A 16,053-nucleotide genomic window follows, 5' to 3' on the forward strand; every position below is an offset into this window, starting at 1 on the left:
ATTTTCTGTTATCCCTCCCTGTTTTGGTACTCCAATCACTCGTAGGTTATTTCTCTTGATAAGAATCCCACATGATTCTTAAGGTTTCTTCGTTTTTTTTTTTTTTATCTGATTTTTTATTCAGATATAGTAGTGCCAAGTGATTTATCTTTGAGTTCAGAAATTCTTGCTTCTACTTGCTCAGTTCTGCTCCTCTGAGTCGTCTAATTCTGTAAATTTTATTGTTAATCTTCTGAATTTCTGATTGCTGTCTGTCTATGGGTTTTCCCAGCTTATTAAACTTTTGATTATGTTCCTGAATAATCTTTCTAATTCCTTCAGTTGCTTTATCTGTGTGTTCCTTGGCTTGTTCTGCGTATTGCCTCATTTCCATCTGATGTCTTGAAGAGTTCTGTGTATTAAACTTTTGTATTCTGGCTCTGGTAATTCCAGGAATGCACTTTTATCTAAAAGATCCCTGGATTCTGTTTTGAGAGCCTGTTGAGGTGATCATGGCCTGTTTCTTTATGTGACTTGATATTGACTTTTGTCTCAGAGCCATGTGTAAGTTATTGTATTAGTTTATGCTTGCTTACTGTGTCGTAGCTGTTTGCTTTGTTTTAGTATACCCCTATGGGTTGCTTGAGTGAGCTAGCTTGATTATTTTCACCTTTGGAGCTCTGGTGTCCTGTCCCCAGCTGGCTAGAGCTGTTATCAGGTATATCAGTCTAGGAATCCATTCAGTTTTCTTGTATGAATTCAGCTCGGTTTTCCAGATAGCAGATCATCAAGTGTGTGGTACAGGCTCTGTCCTACAGTCTTAGAGGGTTGGGGTGATTGCCATATATACCAGTATCTGATTGCAGCAGGGGTCACACTCTGAGCAAGGCAGGGGGCTGAGAAACGACCCTCAAGTGTCTGCAGAGGCTTATTCTGACCTGTAGGTTTATTTTGTAGGGGACCAGGCATCTTTAGGAAACACTCATTCTCTCAATCCTAGGGTTCTGTGTAGCAGTGGGCTACAAAATATTGGCACATAAATTGACAAGTAATCCAACCCCTCAGTTATGTTTTTAGCTCAGACCAGAGCGGAAGTGACCTACCAAGGTAAAATCATCTGTCACGCTAATTAATGACAGGCAGGAAGTAGAAGACATGTCTTTGTTATTATATAATCCGTTTATCCAATTTCTGAAATTGCCCCCATCTCCACTCCTGGCCAAAACCAAACCAAACCCATTGCCATCAAGTCAATTCTGACTCATAATGACCCTATTGAACAGACTAGAACTGCCCCACAGGGTTTCCAAGGAGCAGCTGGTGGTTTTGAACTGCTGACCTTTTGATTAACAGCCAAGCTCCCCACCCCTAGCTGGGGGACCGTTTTTCTGAACTAGTGAGAAAAATCACTTTTAGAATTAATAAGGATTATGGGTTCTATTTTTTATTTAACATCTTTGCAAGAAATTTGACAATTAAGAATTTATACAAATAAGTTATTTAGAAAATCAAGACTAATAGATGGGCAAAGTAGATAAGCAAATAAGTGAAAAATTATAAACATCTGAATATTCAACAGAAATAGTTTAGAAAACTGTATATAATAGGTTCGATGAACTCTTGTGCAATCAGTAAAAGGCTAGTCATGATAACCTAGAAGGAAATAGTGATAAATAATCCACTAGCGTGGGATTGTCGGAAACTTCCTTTTGTACTTTTCTTTCTGCCGTATTAAGTCCTGTACTTCTTTACTGTGATGCTTTCAGTAAGTTCACATTTCTTTACATTTAAAGGACTAACCTTCTGGCCTGTACACCATGGAAAATGATTATTTTGCTTTTGTTATTCTTGATCTGTGCGTTAAGAACTAGCTGAAATGAGAAGAGTTGGTTAAGATTTAGGCAACTGGTAGAAATGTTTCTACTACTTGCTAGAGACACCTTGGTTTAAACTAAAAAAAAAAAAAAAAAAATTTTTTTTCTAAAAGCAAAATTGATTTTTTAATCAAATCTGTGTTTCTTTCCTCTAGGGCCTTTGTTATGCATCTAAAACCATATTGGAAACTCCAGAAGAAAGAGCTACCTCTGGAAATTAGCAAGGAAACACCAAGAATGCCCATGAGCCACCAAAGGGCTATAAATGATGAAACGTGCAGAGCAAGCTACGTAAAACCAAGTGTCTTTCCTTCAGCCTCTCTTGGTAAAGTGTCATCTCGAAAGCCTTTTGGGATCATTTCTCCAAATGTTCTGTGCAGTATGAGTGGGAAGAGTCCTGTAGAGAGCAGCTTGAGTCTTAAAACCAAAAAGAATGTACCATCTGCAACAATCCACCAGGGCGAAGAAGGGGAAGGGCCGCTTGATATCTGGGCCGTTGTGAAACCGGGAAATACCAAGGAGAAAATTGCATTCTTTGCAGCCCACCAGTGTAGCAATAGGATAGGATCTATGAAAATAAAAAGCTCCTGGGATATAGATGGGAGAGCTACTAAAAGAAGGAAAAAATCAGGGGATCTTAAAAAAGCCAAGATACAATTAGAAAGGATGAGGGAAGTCAACAGCAGGTGCCCCCAGCCTGAGCCTTTTGCGTGTGGCATCGAACACTGCTCTGTGCATTCCGTGAGTGACACTGGGGATGGTGTTTGTGCAGGGAGGCCGCTGTCGGTTATACAGATGGTTGCCTTCCTTGAGCAAAGAGCCAGTGCTCTGCTAGCCAGTTGTGCGAAAAACTCCACAAACTCATCTGCTGTTGTGAGGTTTTCTGGGCAGTCCAGAGGTGTGCCCCCAGCCTCTGAGCCCTTCTCTGCCCCAGGAGCCTGTGAAGAACCCACGGAAAGGGGAAATCCTGAGGTAGGCGAACCCCAGGGTGAGCCAGTCCGTGTCCTTGATATGGTGGCCAGGCTGGAGTCAGAGTGCCTGAAGCGGCAGGGTCACCGTGAGCCCGGGAGCCTCTCAAGGAATAACAGCTTCCGTCGCAATGTGGGCCGGGTTCTGCTTGCAAATGGCACACAGGCTGAGGAAGACAAAACAAAAAAAGGCACCTTGGAGTTACCTGAGTGTCAGGTGGGGTCTGTATCTGAGGACTGTGGCCCCTCAAGAGCTGACCAGTGTTGTCCTGAGGGGGACCTGGCCTGGGATGGTGCTCTTCAGGGCTGTCCCTCGTTGTCAGCAGGTGTGGGTTTCCACATGGACAGTGCAGAATTAGAGCCAGGTCAGCAAATTGCTGTGAGAAACAGCAATAGGTATGATGTGGAAATGACGGAGGAACTTGTTGGGTCACCCTTTCCTCCTCGCACCTGTCCCCAAGCCACTGAATTGCCCACAGTTGCTGTTGATTGTATGAGAAGAGAGCTTGTGCCGCTTACTACCCAAAATCCTGATCAGAGCAGAAAAGAGTCTTTGTGTATTAGTATCACTGTGTCCAAGGTGGAGAAAGACCAGCCTTCTAGTTTAAACACCTGTGGTGACCCACTTCCAGGGATGTTGTTTTTTTTGCCGCCTGGTCAGCACGAGTCGGACTGTTCACAGTTGAATGAAAGCACAGGAGAGTCTTCAGAGGCCCACCAGCTTGAAGACACTGCTGAGGTTGACAGTGCATCTGAGGAAAAAAGTGTCTCAGCTGAGCCATTTGTCCTTCCGGCTTCTTCTGTGGAAAGTACATTACCGGTGCTTGAGGTATCTAGTTGGAAGAAGCAGGTGTCTCATGACTTTCTGGAGACCAGGTTTAAAATCCAGCAGCTTTTGGAGCCTCAGCAGTACATGGCCTTTCTGCCCCACCACATTATGGTGAAAATCTTCAGGTTGCTTCCCACCAAGAGTTTAGTGGCTCTTAAATGTACCTGCTGCTATTTTAAGTTCATCATTGAATATTATAACATCAGGCCAGCAGATTCTCGCTGGGTTCGAGATCCACGCTATAGAGAGGATCCTTGCAAGCAGTGCAAGAAAAAATATGTGAAGGGGGACGTGTCCCTGTGCCGGTGGCACCCCAAGCCCTATTGCCAGGCACTGCCCTATGGGCCAGGATACTGGATGTGTTGTCACCGGTCTCAGAAGGGCTTTCCTGGCTGTAAGCTGGGGCTTCATGACAATCACTGGGTCCCTGCCTGCCACAGCTTTAATCGGGCAATCCATAAGAAAGCAAAAGGGACTGAAGCTGAAGAGGAATATTAAAGTCTATGCAAGAGGCAACAAAAGAACCATTTTTTTAGAAACTGTAAAACATACCACCCAGATATACCATTCAAGTGAGTGTTGCCTCTCAGAGTTGTCACCATAGGAGAAGCAGTACTTACTCCACCAGGATTGCCCATGCTCAGGTGGTTTTTAAATGCAAATTGGCGAGCTGTCCAAGAAAGAGTTCTACGTTGGCGCCTCACATCTGATCCAGGGTGGTAGCCCAGTTTGATTCACTTAGCTGTGAATAACTATGCCTGTTTTCCTAAATCACGTCCATCCTCAAAGGACAGAGACTTGCCACCACTGAGGACATTTAGAAGAGCACGCTGCATTCTCTGCAGGCAGTTTCCAGAAAGGGATTCCAGAAAGGTTTCATGCACTGGCGCCACATTTGAAATACGCGAGTAGTGTCCTATGGAAAGAATAGCATCACTCTTGGGTGAAAAGTATGCTTAAAAAGGGAAAGCCGGGCACCTTACTTTAGACCTTGTATGCTTGATCTGTGAGATTGATGTTTGTGGTGGGAAATGGATTTCATGCCCTGTGGTGTTTACAGTGTATATACTTGTTGTGTTTTCATAGGGCTATGAAACTGCACATTAAACTCGAGCGCCTTTACCTTTAGATGAGTGCTTCTGGCCCCTCTGTAAACAACACTATGAAAATTCAGTTGTATATAGCGAACAGCTGACTGAACAGCATCATCACCACAATGCAGCTAGGATAGTGTTGCGGCTATAATTGTGTGTTTTATTGTCTCGTCTCAAATTTGTACATCCTGTAGAGAATATGAATGTTTCCCAAATAAACTATGAATGTTTCCTTTATAATATATGAATGTTTCTGAGAAGAAACTCTAAATAGTTAAGACATTAACCTATTCAAAGGATACCAAATAATGGTTTAACTGGACAACCTTAAAATTAGTTTAGAGGACAATCCTTTGTTATATTTTAGTGATCCACCAAGAATGAGAAGAGAATATTATATAGTCAGATTATAACATTCTTGTCTATCCTTTCTGTCTGGTTACAGTTTTTTTTTTTTTTTAAACTTCAATAAAAACATACATCTTAAATGGGACCTGAGTTTTGCAAAGATTTTTCCCTTCATTTTTTTGAAGGATTTTGTGATAGTCTAAGAACCTTTTTTTGTTAGTGAAGAGGGGAGATTAAAAAAAATTTTTTTTGTCTGTCACCAGGAAGTGACCATCTTCATTTAACATAAGCTTGAATTTTTACAACCCTTTCACACTTATTTGGAGTTTGTTGTCTGCCCAACACCCATTATTTCCTGTTGGGTGAAGTATGATCTAGGGTTTTCTTACACCTTGCCAGGCATAATTAGTTAATAGTTCAGAAGGCATCGAGGATCTACTCAGGCCTGTGGTCATACAGTACTTGGCAGGCATGGGAGGTACTAGGCCCCGGAAAACTGCTGTGGAGGAGCCAAAAACTAGCTTGGCTTGAAATCAAGGGCCCACCAGAAAACCTTACGACCAGTGTAAGCTCCAGGCTGTTGGTGGATGTTTTAGGGGAGGGGTTGATGGGTAAATGATGAGTGAGGGCCGTAATAGTCCCAAAGGAGAAACATGTAAAGGTTGAGCAGCCTTTGGTCAGCCGTAAGGTCTGCCAGGCAGATTGTGGCCGGACTGGAGCGAGGTCGAGCCAGGTTCACCTGTGGCTGAGGTGGGTGGGCACAGAGTGGCTTTCAAACTTGAATCTGCTTTGACCTCCTGTCCTTATCCTTAGGCAGTAACTGCTGCCTGGCCCATTGGATTTGTCTATGAGTGAGGAATGGATGAGAACAGCTTGCTTTTCCTTTAAGATACCAGTCAGTGTCTTTCCTCATAACTCACCCCAGCTGATGTATGCTGGAAAATGCTTTTAAACCCTAGAATCCCCTGGGGTCAAGTTTCCAGTCCTAGACCTCTTTGATTTGCTCTAAATTGGCAATCTCAGTGGTACCTTCCTTAGAGGTTTGTTCTGATTCATAATTTATGAAGATGAAATGAGATAATGCACATAAAGTACTTAGAGTGCAACCTGGCATGTGGAAAGTGCTCAATAATTGTCAACTATCATCATGACTGGCTCTGTGTGGACACGGCAGACAACTCTCAGTTGGTTTTCCTGAGTCAGCCATTCCTAACCTGGTTTTCCCATGACTGCTTGAGGGACTGAACTGCCAAGAGTAGAGGGCACAGTGAGAATGCCCCAAGCCCATCTTGGCATGTACTGATGACTTGCTTTGCCCTGTGGCAGGAACTTAGCTGCCTCCACAAAAGAGGAGGATTTCAGCAGGAGAGAACAGGTGGCATCAGAAGGCCTCCCTTCCCTGGTCTTCATTTTTAGACAGGTGTAGCTTTCCTCTTAGGGAGAGTGTGTGCTGCAGGGCCCCCTAGTGCCAAGCTGGTGTAAATAGCTCCCTTTTAATTTTCTGCAACATTGCAACGCTACCTGCCTTCCTGCACCGCTGTAGGATCATAGCCTAAAAACGACAATGTGGGCACCAGGACTTTAACGAACCCTACTCCCTGTGAAAAAATCTGTCCCCTTAAGCCTTTGCTGATACTCTAGCCCAGTTTTTTCTCTAACACCTTTAAGCCCTTACCAGGGAAACCATGGTGGCGTAGTGGTTAAGAGCTATGGCTGCTAACCAAAAGGTTGGCAGTTCGAATCCATCAAGTGCTCCTTGGAAACCCTGGGATCGACTCAACTGCAACGGGTTTGTGTTTTGTGTGTGTGTGTGTGTGTGTGTGTGAAGGAAATCAGAACGAGAGCCCAGAAGAGTCAGAGCTCTTCCCCCATTTCTGGGGCAGTTTGGCTTTGTCCCCTGCCAGTGGATGAGATCAGAAACCCGAGGAAGGAGTGAATAGAGATAGAAAAAGGGCTAAGGTAAGATGAATCTTTGCTTATTCAAGCCTTGGCAAAATGACTAGCCTTAAAACAGACCACGTCAAAGGACCTCCAAGAATTACCATACACCCTGTGGTAGCACACTGATGGCTTGGTGCTCAGGAGGCACCTCCTTTGGGAAACTCAACCCCATCCTGTCCCCAGGCCCCTGGTTCGGCTGGGTGCCTTTCAGCACTGCATGCCCCCTTGTGTCATTGTATCTGGGTCTCCTGCCTGTGCTCTGGGTTCTGAGAGGGCAGCTTGTTCATGCCACCTACTGTGTCACACACACAGCACACATTCCAGAAAGGTTTGCATTCCTCTCTTGACCATTTCAGTGTGAGGGGTGTTGGCACGTTCTGACTGCCCTGGGCCATAGTGTCATCTTCCGTTCAGCACGAGAAACTCAAAGGCGGGATAAAGGGCTCTTCCCTGGCTACTGCTGGTCCCATGGGCACATTCTTGCTTAGGGGTTTTGCTCAGTGACTACCGATTATGTATTTGGTATAATCTCGGCTCTATTGTGGCCAGTAGCTCCCCTGGCAGCCCAGATGGTTTGGGCTTATTGACTGCAGAAGGATAGGGCTGATGGTTACGGCATGCTGTAAGAGTTCCCTGCCTGGGCTCTGTAACTCTTCATCTCCACTCAGCATACTGGCGGTTCATCCTCTCCCTCATCTCACAGTCTGCCTCCAAAACACCAGACTACAATAAGAGGTGATGTTTATCTAGCTCTTACTGTGTATCAAGCACCATGCCAAGTTTAAACACATTTCTGTTCTTGTGCACAGTGCCTCGCACTCGGGGAATTTGATGGTTTCTGTACATTTTTCCTTTCAAATGAAGCTCAAGTTGCAATCTCTGGGAGGTGGCTTAAAGCACCTGTGTGGGAAGTGTGCAGTCCCTTCCATTGACATGTGCTATTCATAAGTTTGTGGCCATAGCTGGTGTTTGCAAAGCCTCACGGGAACAGTAAACATTGTGGTAATGCACCCTTGGGTGACTTCCCATGTACTTATACCTAACTGCTCTAAGCAAAACCGTAGGCTGCAGCACAACCATTCTAGGTGGTTTGAACTTGGCATTATGTTGGGCGGGGGTCGGGGGGGCAGATGCCACTAGAGTTGGTAGCTGGGGAGGAAGGAGAAAGAACTGGAATGGGGCCAGAGGTGGCAATCCCTTACACTGCAACCTTTTTCCCCCCAAAGAGGTCCCTGTTCATGCTTTAATTAGCAGAGAACAGCCCGTAGGAAAAATTAGCTCGGGAACTTTTTATCTCAAATTCCTTTGTAAATAAGGTGGGCTCTTTAAGTAAAAAATAAGAAGGCTCAACTAAATGTTTTTTTTCCTTGGACTGATGAAACACAGCAGAGATTGGTTTCTAAAGTTAGCGTGTGGGGGAGGGGAATGGCATCTGGCTAAAACTGAAAATTCTTTGCCCATCACCCAGCAGAGGATTAAATATAAGGTGCATAGTCACAGGCGGCGTGTGACAAGTCTTGTAAGATGCCCACGCTGGGTGACGTGCTGTGAGCAGAAGCTGAGACTTGGGAAATAGTAGATCCCATCAAACAGTTACTTGGGGCAGTATCACCTGTGCTATTTTAATTAGTTCCCTTTCTCCCTCTCCCACTGTATCAGAACCAGTTGCTTTATGAACTCATATCCAAGTCCCAGATACCTTTTTAAAAAAAAAAAAAACCTTTTAAGTAGTATGAATTAAAAACCCGTTGCTGTTGAGTTGACTCTGACTCCTAGCAACCCTGTAGGACAGAGTAGAACTTCCCTATATTGTTTCCAAGGAGTGCCTGGTGGATTCAAACTGCCGACCTTTTGGTTAGCTGCCGTAGAATTTAACCAGTATGCCACCAAGGTTGCCAGTATGAAGAGGTTGATAGTTAAACACCAAAATCAAATTAGTTGCCAAACAGTAAAATGTAGTTAATTCTATCTGTCCCTTATCCTCTGTGAGGTTGGGCGTTCATTTGCACAACTCTTTGCAGCCTGTCCCGGTTTGGTTTCAAGGGTCAGGATGGAGCCAGCTTTCCCTGATCTGAGACTGAGCTGTTGGCCTTCACTCTGCCCTTTCTCACCAATCCTGTATGCAGGCAACCGAGCACAACTGCTGCGGGGTGTGTGCCCTGCCATGAACAATTCTTCTTCCACCCAGCCCTGATTTACCCTCCTCCTTTTTTTAAAGCAGAGGTGGTGACCTCTCACATGACCTTTTCCTCTTCCATGGCCAGTAGTTTTGGCTTCAGGCCCCTCACCTTTCTTCCCGTGTGTGCTCTGCATTGCACAGGGTCTCAACAAGAAACACTTGGCACACCCAAGATGAGCGGATTCAAGGAGAGTTTATAAGGGAGTAGATACAAGGGCAAGCCCGCCTCAATATTTGTGGTGCCCAGGGTAAGAATACAAAGAGAGGACACTCCTGCAGCCCACCCCCTTTTCTTCCCAGCCCAGCATCGTTCCTCAGTGTAGGAACACATACACACAAGCCACCCCTCAGGCTTGGATCTTCTCTCTGGAGGACAGAGCTGGCCAAAGGGCCTTGGAAGCCCTGGGTTACAAGGACCCAGAAATGCAGGTTCCAGTAAAGCCTGTCCCCGTGGTCCTGCAAACTCTTTGCCCAGGGAGAAAGGGTACCACAGCAGGGCTAAGGGGTTGGACCTTCTAAAGTTCAGGAGCCAGTGCAGGGTCCCAGCTGCCTGGGTTAAAGCCGGTACTGGGCAGGCTAGTGATTCTTAATCTTGGCTGTATATCAGAATCACCTGTGGAACTCTGAAAACTCCCAATGCTTAGGCCCCACCCTAGGTAAATTAAACCAGAACCTTTGGGGGTAGCAGCTGAACATCATTAGTGTCCTGTAAAGCTCCCCAGGTGATTCAGAAGTGCAGGGAAGGTTACGAACCACTGGTGTGTTCAATAAAACAACAAGGGCTAGACCCTGGAGGAGAGGTAGGGGTGGCCACCAGGATCAGAGGGAGGAGGTTGTATCCAGTCAGCAGTGACTTCCATTTGAGGAACACAAACACGGCAGGGACAAAGCTGGGGAATAAACACCCTGACTACCAGAAGCCATGAAGCCTGTTGATGCAGCCTACCCAGCTCAGTCTCCCTGGCAACAGCAGGATGAAGTGGAGGGGCCTGGAAAGACAAATGTCAGACACCCAGAAAAAGCCTTAAGTGGCAAATCTTGAGCTCAACTAGAGTGAGTCTCACTATATTAGAACAAGACTTCCCCCCAGCATTCCTCCAAGGCCACTGAAAAATTTCCTTCCCTCTATACCTTTTCCTAAAACTTCATTCTTGGGAGGTCCTAAGTGTATACCTGGAAGATGCTTGCCAGACTCCAGAGTCTATGCCATCTGTCCACTGTTGGCCACTAGCTACATGTGGCTACTTTTCATGCTGATTACATGTTGAAATAATATTTTTTTTGATATTCTTGATTAAAAATAAACCACTTTTTTTTTCTTCAAACTTTTTTAATGTGACTACTAGAAAATTTAAGGTCACATAAAGGGCTTGCATTATTTCTGTTGGACAGTATTGCTCTACATCAATGCTTCTAAGTTATCCTTAGTTCTCTGCATCTGCTTCAACCTCTGATTTCTGAATCAACCATGAGATACTCTGGGGGTATTTGTTATACACTAGATAGGAGCATATTAATTGTGCTCATGAGGAATCTTACATAGATCAAGAGTCAGTTGTTCGAACAGAACAAGGGGATACTAAGTGGTTTAAAATCAGGAAAAGGTGTGCGTCAGGGTTGCATCCTTTCACCATACCTATTCAATCTGTATGTTGAACAAATAATCCAAGAAGCTGGACTATGTGAAGAATGGGCCATCAGGGCTGGAGGAAGACTCATTAACAACCTGCGTTATGTAGATGACACAACCTTGCTTGCTGAAAGTGAAAAGGACTTGAAGCACTTACTAATGATGATCAAAGACCACAGCCTTCAGTATGGATTGCACTTCAACATAAAACAAAAATCCTCACAACTTGACCAATGAGCAACATCATGATAAATGGATAAAAGATTGAAGTTGTCAAGAATTTCATTTTATTTGCATCCACAATCAACAGCCATGGATCAAATGACACATTGCACTGGGTAAATCTGCTGCAAAGGACCTCTTTAAAGTGTTGAAAAGTCAAGATGTCATCTTGAAGACTAAGGTATGCCTGATGCAAACCATGGTATTTTCAATCGCATCATATGCACGTGAAAGCTGGACAATGAATAAGAAGAACTGACACCTTTGAATTGTGGTGTTGGCGAAGAATATTGAATATACCATGGACTGCCAAAAGAACAAACGTGTCTTGGAAGAAGTACAACCAGAATGCTCCTTAGAAGCAAGGATGGCAAGACTGCGTCTTACATACTTTGGGCATGTTGTCAGGAGGGATCAGTCCCTGGAGAGGGACATCAGTCCCTGGAGGGGGACATCATGCTTGGCAAAGTATAGGGTCAGCAGAAAAGAGGAAGACCCTCAACGAGGTGGACTGACACGTGGCTGCAACAATGAGCTCAAGCAAAGCAACAATTTTGAGGATGGTGCAGGACTGGGCGGTGTTTCATTCTGTTGTACATGGGGTCGCTATGAGTCGGAACCAACTCGATGGCACCTAACGATAACAGATCAGAGCATGTTTTTACCTTCTACCTAGAGAAGCTGAAGGATAGTAACATCACAGCTCTGGGGACTTTGGCACAAACCCTATTTGGGAACCCTCCCATTTCCTTGTCCATCTCCTCCTTTTGTTGTGTGGCCATCTGCTCCTGGTAAAAGTGTAGGACAGCCAGGACCACAGCTCCTTGCTACCTCTGAGTTGGCCAGGATGTTCCACAGCAGTCATTCCTGGTATCTCCCACCACCTGCAGGCGGCCCCTCTCCGTAACAATATAACTTGGAAGGTAACACATTTTCCACTGTCCTCCTCTCAGCTTGGCAAGTCCCTCCATCATCCTCCCCCCCCGCCCCCCCGCCACTGCCTTTCTCTTTTGTCCCAAAGAAAATATGGGCAGCTGCACACAGGCATCCTGGAGGCCCACTCCCTTCAGGGTGCTGTTGCCTGGGAATGGCTAGGACAAGGCTGAACAACTGCCAAGGACACCAAGCTGCTGTAGGTTGTGCTCATTATATGATGGGTACCAAGAAACGTATCGTTAGAGAATGTGTATAACCGGTAAGCAACCAGTTTCCTGGCTTGCTAATGATGGATGCCACTACCACCATGATCTATAGTTTTAAAAACTTATTAATAGCCATTTTTTCTTACCTGGCAGAAGAATTCTAAAAAATATTGTAAAAGTTGTATAAAATACTAAAGGGGTTAGATGTCATTTTTTTTCTACCCTCAATGTAGCAGCAGAAATGAATGCTCCGAACTTGAAAAATGACATACATATTAGCAAAGTACTGTTAAAAGATTTATTGCAGTTTAATACAATAAACATTTAGAAAACATTTGCATGACTCAAACCAGCTTGGAAGTTGCAGAGCAGAGGGACAGTCCTGCAACGTGACACTGCGAGGAGACCCTCCGATGCAGTAATTCCTTTAACAGCATGCCACTGAATGTTCTTTTCCAAATTGCCTACACAGGGATCCTGACGTGAATTCCGTCTGCTATACTCAATGCTGACATACTGTTCTTCCTCTTAGGAACGTGCAAAACCTCTCAGTTATATTCCATTACAAAAAAGTCTTGAACAGACCATTTTAAGCAGCCTATTTGGTGCCTGTAGTTTTTTTTTTTTTTTTAATTAGTATTACCTTGTTTCAATAAATCATTTTAAAATGGAAAACATGACCCAGTACTATGGCTTTTTTTTTTCTAAAAAAAAAAAAAAAAAATACCAGCTTCAATTTTTTAAAAAGCTGTTTACATATGGTTCTGGCACCTACATGAAAGATTTTAATGAGCAGCAAAAAGAGTAGAAAAAACAGTGGTTGAAATGTATATTTAAGAATATTTACATGGTGGATCCAGTGCAAAATAATGAAAACCAAAACATCTCAGCAGTGTAAGTCAGTATGTTGGTGTTCAAAACCACCGAAGGGTTTGATCACTTAACCCTAAGTAAAGTGCCTCTAGTCGAGATTAACAACAAAATATACCCTATCGATCCCTATATTGGCCACGTTCTTATACATTTTGTTGGATTACTTTAGATATCAGTTTGTGGTATCTGGATTCTATCCTTTAGCTTCATCTCACATTCATGGTTTCATAAAGAGGCTTACTTGAGAAAACCATGAGTACTGTGTATACCATTCAGATGAAGTCAATCTCTACCCCCAAATCCCCAAATCCCAGTCTTCCAACTCTTGAGACTGAGCTATTCCTTCTGAGGGTCTCAAGTAGCTAGACAAGTCTTATGGGATTTCAAGTTCATCTGGTATTTGTTCAAGTTTACCATACCTACTCTCTATGAATTATAGAACTGGATGGTACAATGCAAGCCCAGCAATCATGAAGCTGAGCACTTTAAACAGAGAGCGGCTATACAAGAACCCACAAGGTTTGGAAAAGCCTGTTTGTTCCCTAAGTGGAAAATGTCAGAGAGTCTGGGAATGTGGTACTCCTTGATAGGAATAAACCTCTCCCCCTACAACTCTACCCAAAATGCTACCAAACACCAAATATATTACTAGCAAAAGCCATATAGCACCTCAGGTTTGGAGGCAAAGTATCTACTATCATAATTACAATGAGAAAAGAAGCTAGGGCAGAGTAAACATTGAAATGATTTATCTGAGGTACTATTATGCTAATCACACTAACAAGATATGGTAATAATGCCTATTAGGAATTTTTCATAGGATTTTTTTGTAGTTGTTACATAAGATTTTTTTTTTGCAGTTATTAAAAAGAAAAAAACTACTTACATATTTGCACATAATGCCTCTCATTACGGTTTTCTTGTAAGATTGTCACTAAGAGAATGACAAGACACATTAGCTGAAAGTGATCTCTTGGTGAGGGAACATTCTTTGTATCTGAGCTTTCCCCAGGATAGGGTGTAGTATCAGCTATAACGATCTGCTCTGCATTTCTGAACAAAGGTAGTGTCTTCAGAGTAACAAAGGCCTCTAGGAAACAAACCGGATGGCTTCCCCTGGAAACACCTGCCACCTACTACATCCCTTAAAAGAGGCTGGACACCAGGAGAATGACCAGCGGCCACTTGATTAAGTGGCTCGTAACCTGTGCCCAGGCAGGCATTTAGCTCACACAACAGAATGACCTTAATGACTTATTTTCACTCATAGAAAAGAAATTCAATTTCAAAATGCACACAGTGTAGACAGGAGGAATTAAAAAATCTAGCTGAGAAGCAGCTTAATTCCCCTTAGAATACAAGAAAATAATTTTAAATCTGTGGGACATTATTGCAACTGGGATTTCTTCTGTTCATAGACATGGGTCCTAAAGAAAAAAAGACCTTAGTTTCTTTGGTGTGTGGGGATAAAGAAAAGCAGGAATGTCTGACGAGCTACAACAGAGCAGCACAAATGATTTTTAAACTACCCCTCAAAAAAGGACCACCTCTCCCAAACAAAGCCAAAATTCTTGACCTAAAAATCCAAGATGACCAAACTATAAAGAAATAAAATATTTCAAAGTGCCTCCATACAAAAAATGATGGCATCAAAACAAACTCTCATTAAACAGTTTATCTCTTTCAAGTCCTCATTGTCAAGAATTGCTTCCTTGTATACAACTAGTGGTCTCTCCCTGTTCGGAGTCAAGGAGAGTAAGGAAAACCAAAAACTCAAGGGGGCAATTAGTCCAAAGGACTAACGGACCACATAAGCCACAGCCTACATGACCTCAAGACCAGGAGAACTAGACAGTGCTCAGCTATCACTACTGACCACTCTGGCGGTGATCACAACTGAGGGCCTGGACAGATGAGAAAAATGTAGAACAAAAAATCAAATTCGTAAAAAAAAAGACCAGACTTACTGAACTGATAGAGACTAGAGGAACCCCCGAGACTATGGCCCTAAGACACCCCTCTCAGGTGGAACTGTAGCCATTCCCGAAACCACCTTCCAGCCAAGCAATAGGCAAGCCTATACGATAAACAATAATACCAGAAAAGAAGTATTCTGTAGATAAAAAAAAAAAAACAAACACTTCCTGTGATGCAACTTCTAAAACTTGAAGTGTTCAGGAATAGTCCCAGCATCGCAAAAGGCAACCATGAAGCCATCTCGGTGGATTCTGTGGGTCCTGTGGTCCGTGATCAGAGAGAGGGAGCCCAAATGCCCAAATGAATGGCTGCTTCCTCAACAAAATCAGAAATGGGCCACATGTGCAGGTCCTTCTTCTAGCAACACTGGTCTGGGCAGAAGGACCTTTGACCCCTCTGTCTTATTATCATACGCACACACCCATTTTACACGTCGGTCATACCATATGTCTCCCTGCCTTAAAAAAAAAAAAAAAAAAGCAGTTTAACCTTTTTTGTTTCAGGCACTCTCAACTAAAGAGATAAGGTTTACTAGAGTGTAGTGGGAGAAGAACTTTCTTGATGCAAATTTGGCATGTTTTTATCCATGCTCATTAGCGGTGTCCAGTGTACGCTTTAAACCAGGAGGTCACTGAGGCTGCTGCGGAGGAGATCATGCCACCCGCACTGCTGCTAGCGATGGGCGGGGATGCCTGGGTGCTCTGGCTCTGGGAGACTTCCACGGGCTGGGAAGGGATATCACAAAACCGGGGGCTTGGCAGGTTCTCCCAGTCCATGCCCAGGTCTGTCTCCTCGTCACTTATGTGCTCATCTCCACTCTCATCTGATTCTCCGGCGACTCCAGGATCCACAAATTCCATGGATTCCTCAAGGTCTGCTCGTACTTCAAAGGGCCCCGACCTGTGTGCAGAGAGTGACAGCCAAGGTGGAGGCAAACAGACCTCAGCCCAGCCCCTTGCCACACACCATCTTACAAGTCTGCACCACACTCTGTTAG

At 44.1% G+C, this 16,053-nt stretch overlaps 2 protein-coding genes across 4 annotated transcripts in view; one reads left to right on the top strand and one right to left on the bottom strand.

The window, feature by feature from the left end:
• FBXO34 (F-box protein 34) overlaps positions 1-8,778 on the top strand; it is a 24,595-nt gene extending 15,817 nt beyond the window's left edge. The window contains exon 2 of the mRNA XM_064292509.1: positions 2,009-8,778. Within this exon, the coding sequence (XP_064148579.1) occupies positions 2,009-4,148 (2,140 nt within the window). The 3' untranslated portion in view covers positions 4,149-8,778. The remainder of the gene's footprint in view (positions 1-2,008) is intronic.
• The window catches only part of ATG14 (autophagy related 14), a 78,294-nt gene that overhangs the window by 9,473 nt on the left and 52,768 nt on the right, over positions 1-16,053 (bottom strand). For 2 of the 3 annotated variants that reach the window (XM_003408663.4, XM_064292510.1), the window contains exon 10: positions 93-15,956. The exons of the other annotated variant lie outside the window; for it this stretch is intronic. In XM_003408663.4, the coding sequence (XP_003408711.1) occupies positions 15,650-15,956 (307 nt within the window). In that variant the 3' untranslated portion in view covers positions 93-15,649. Of the gene's footprint in view, positions 1-92; positions 15,957-16,053 lie in introns of those variants that run through there. 3 annotated transcript variants of the gene reach the window in all.

Source organism: Loxodonta africana, chromosome 10 (genome assembly GCF_030014295.1).
Source record: "Loxodonta africana isolate mLoxAfr1 chromosome 10, mLoxAfr1.hap2, whole genome shotgun sequence".
NCBI classification, from domain to species: Eukaryota; Metazoa; Chordata; class Mammalia; order Proboscidea; family Elephantidae; genus Loxodonta; species Loxodonta africana.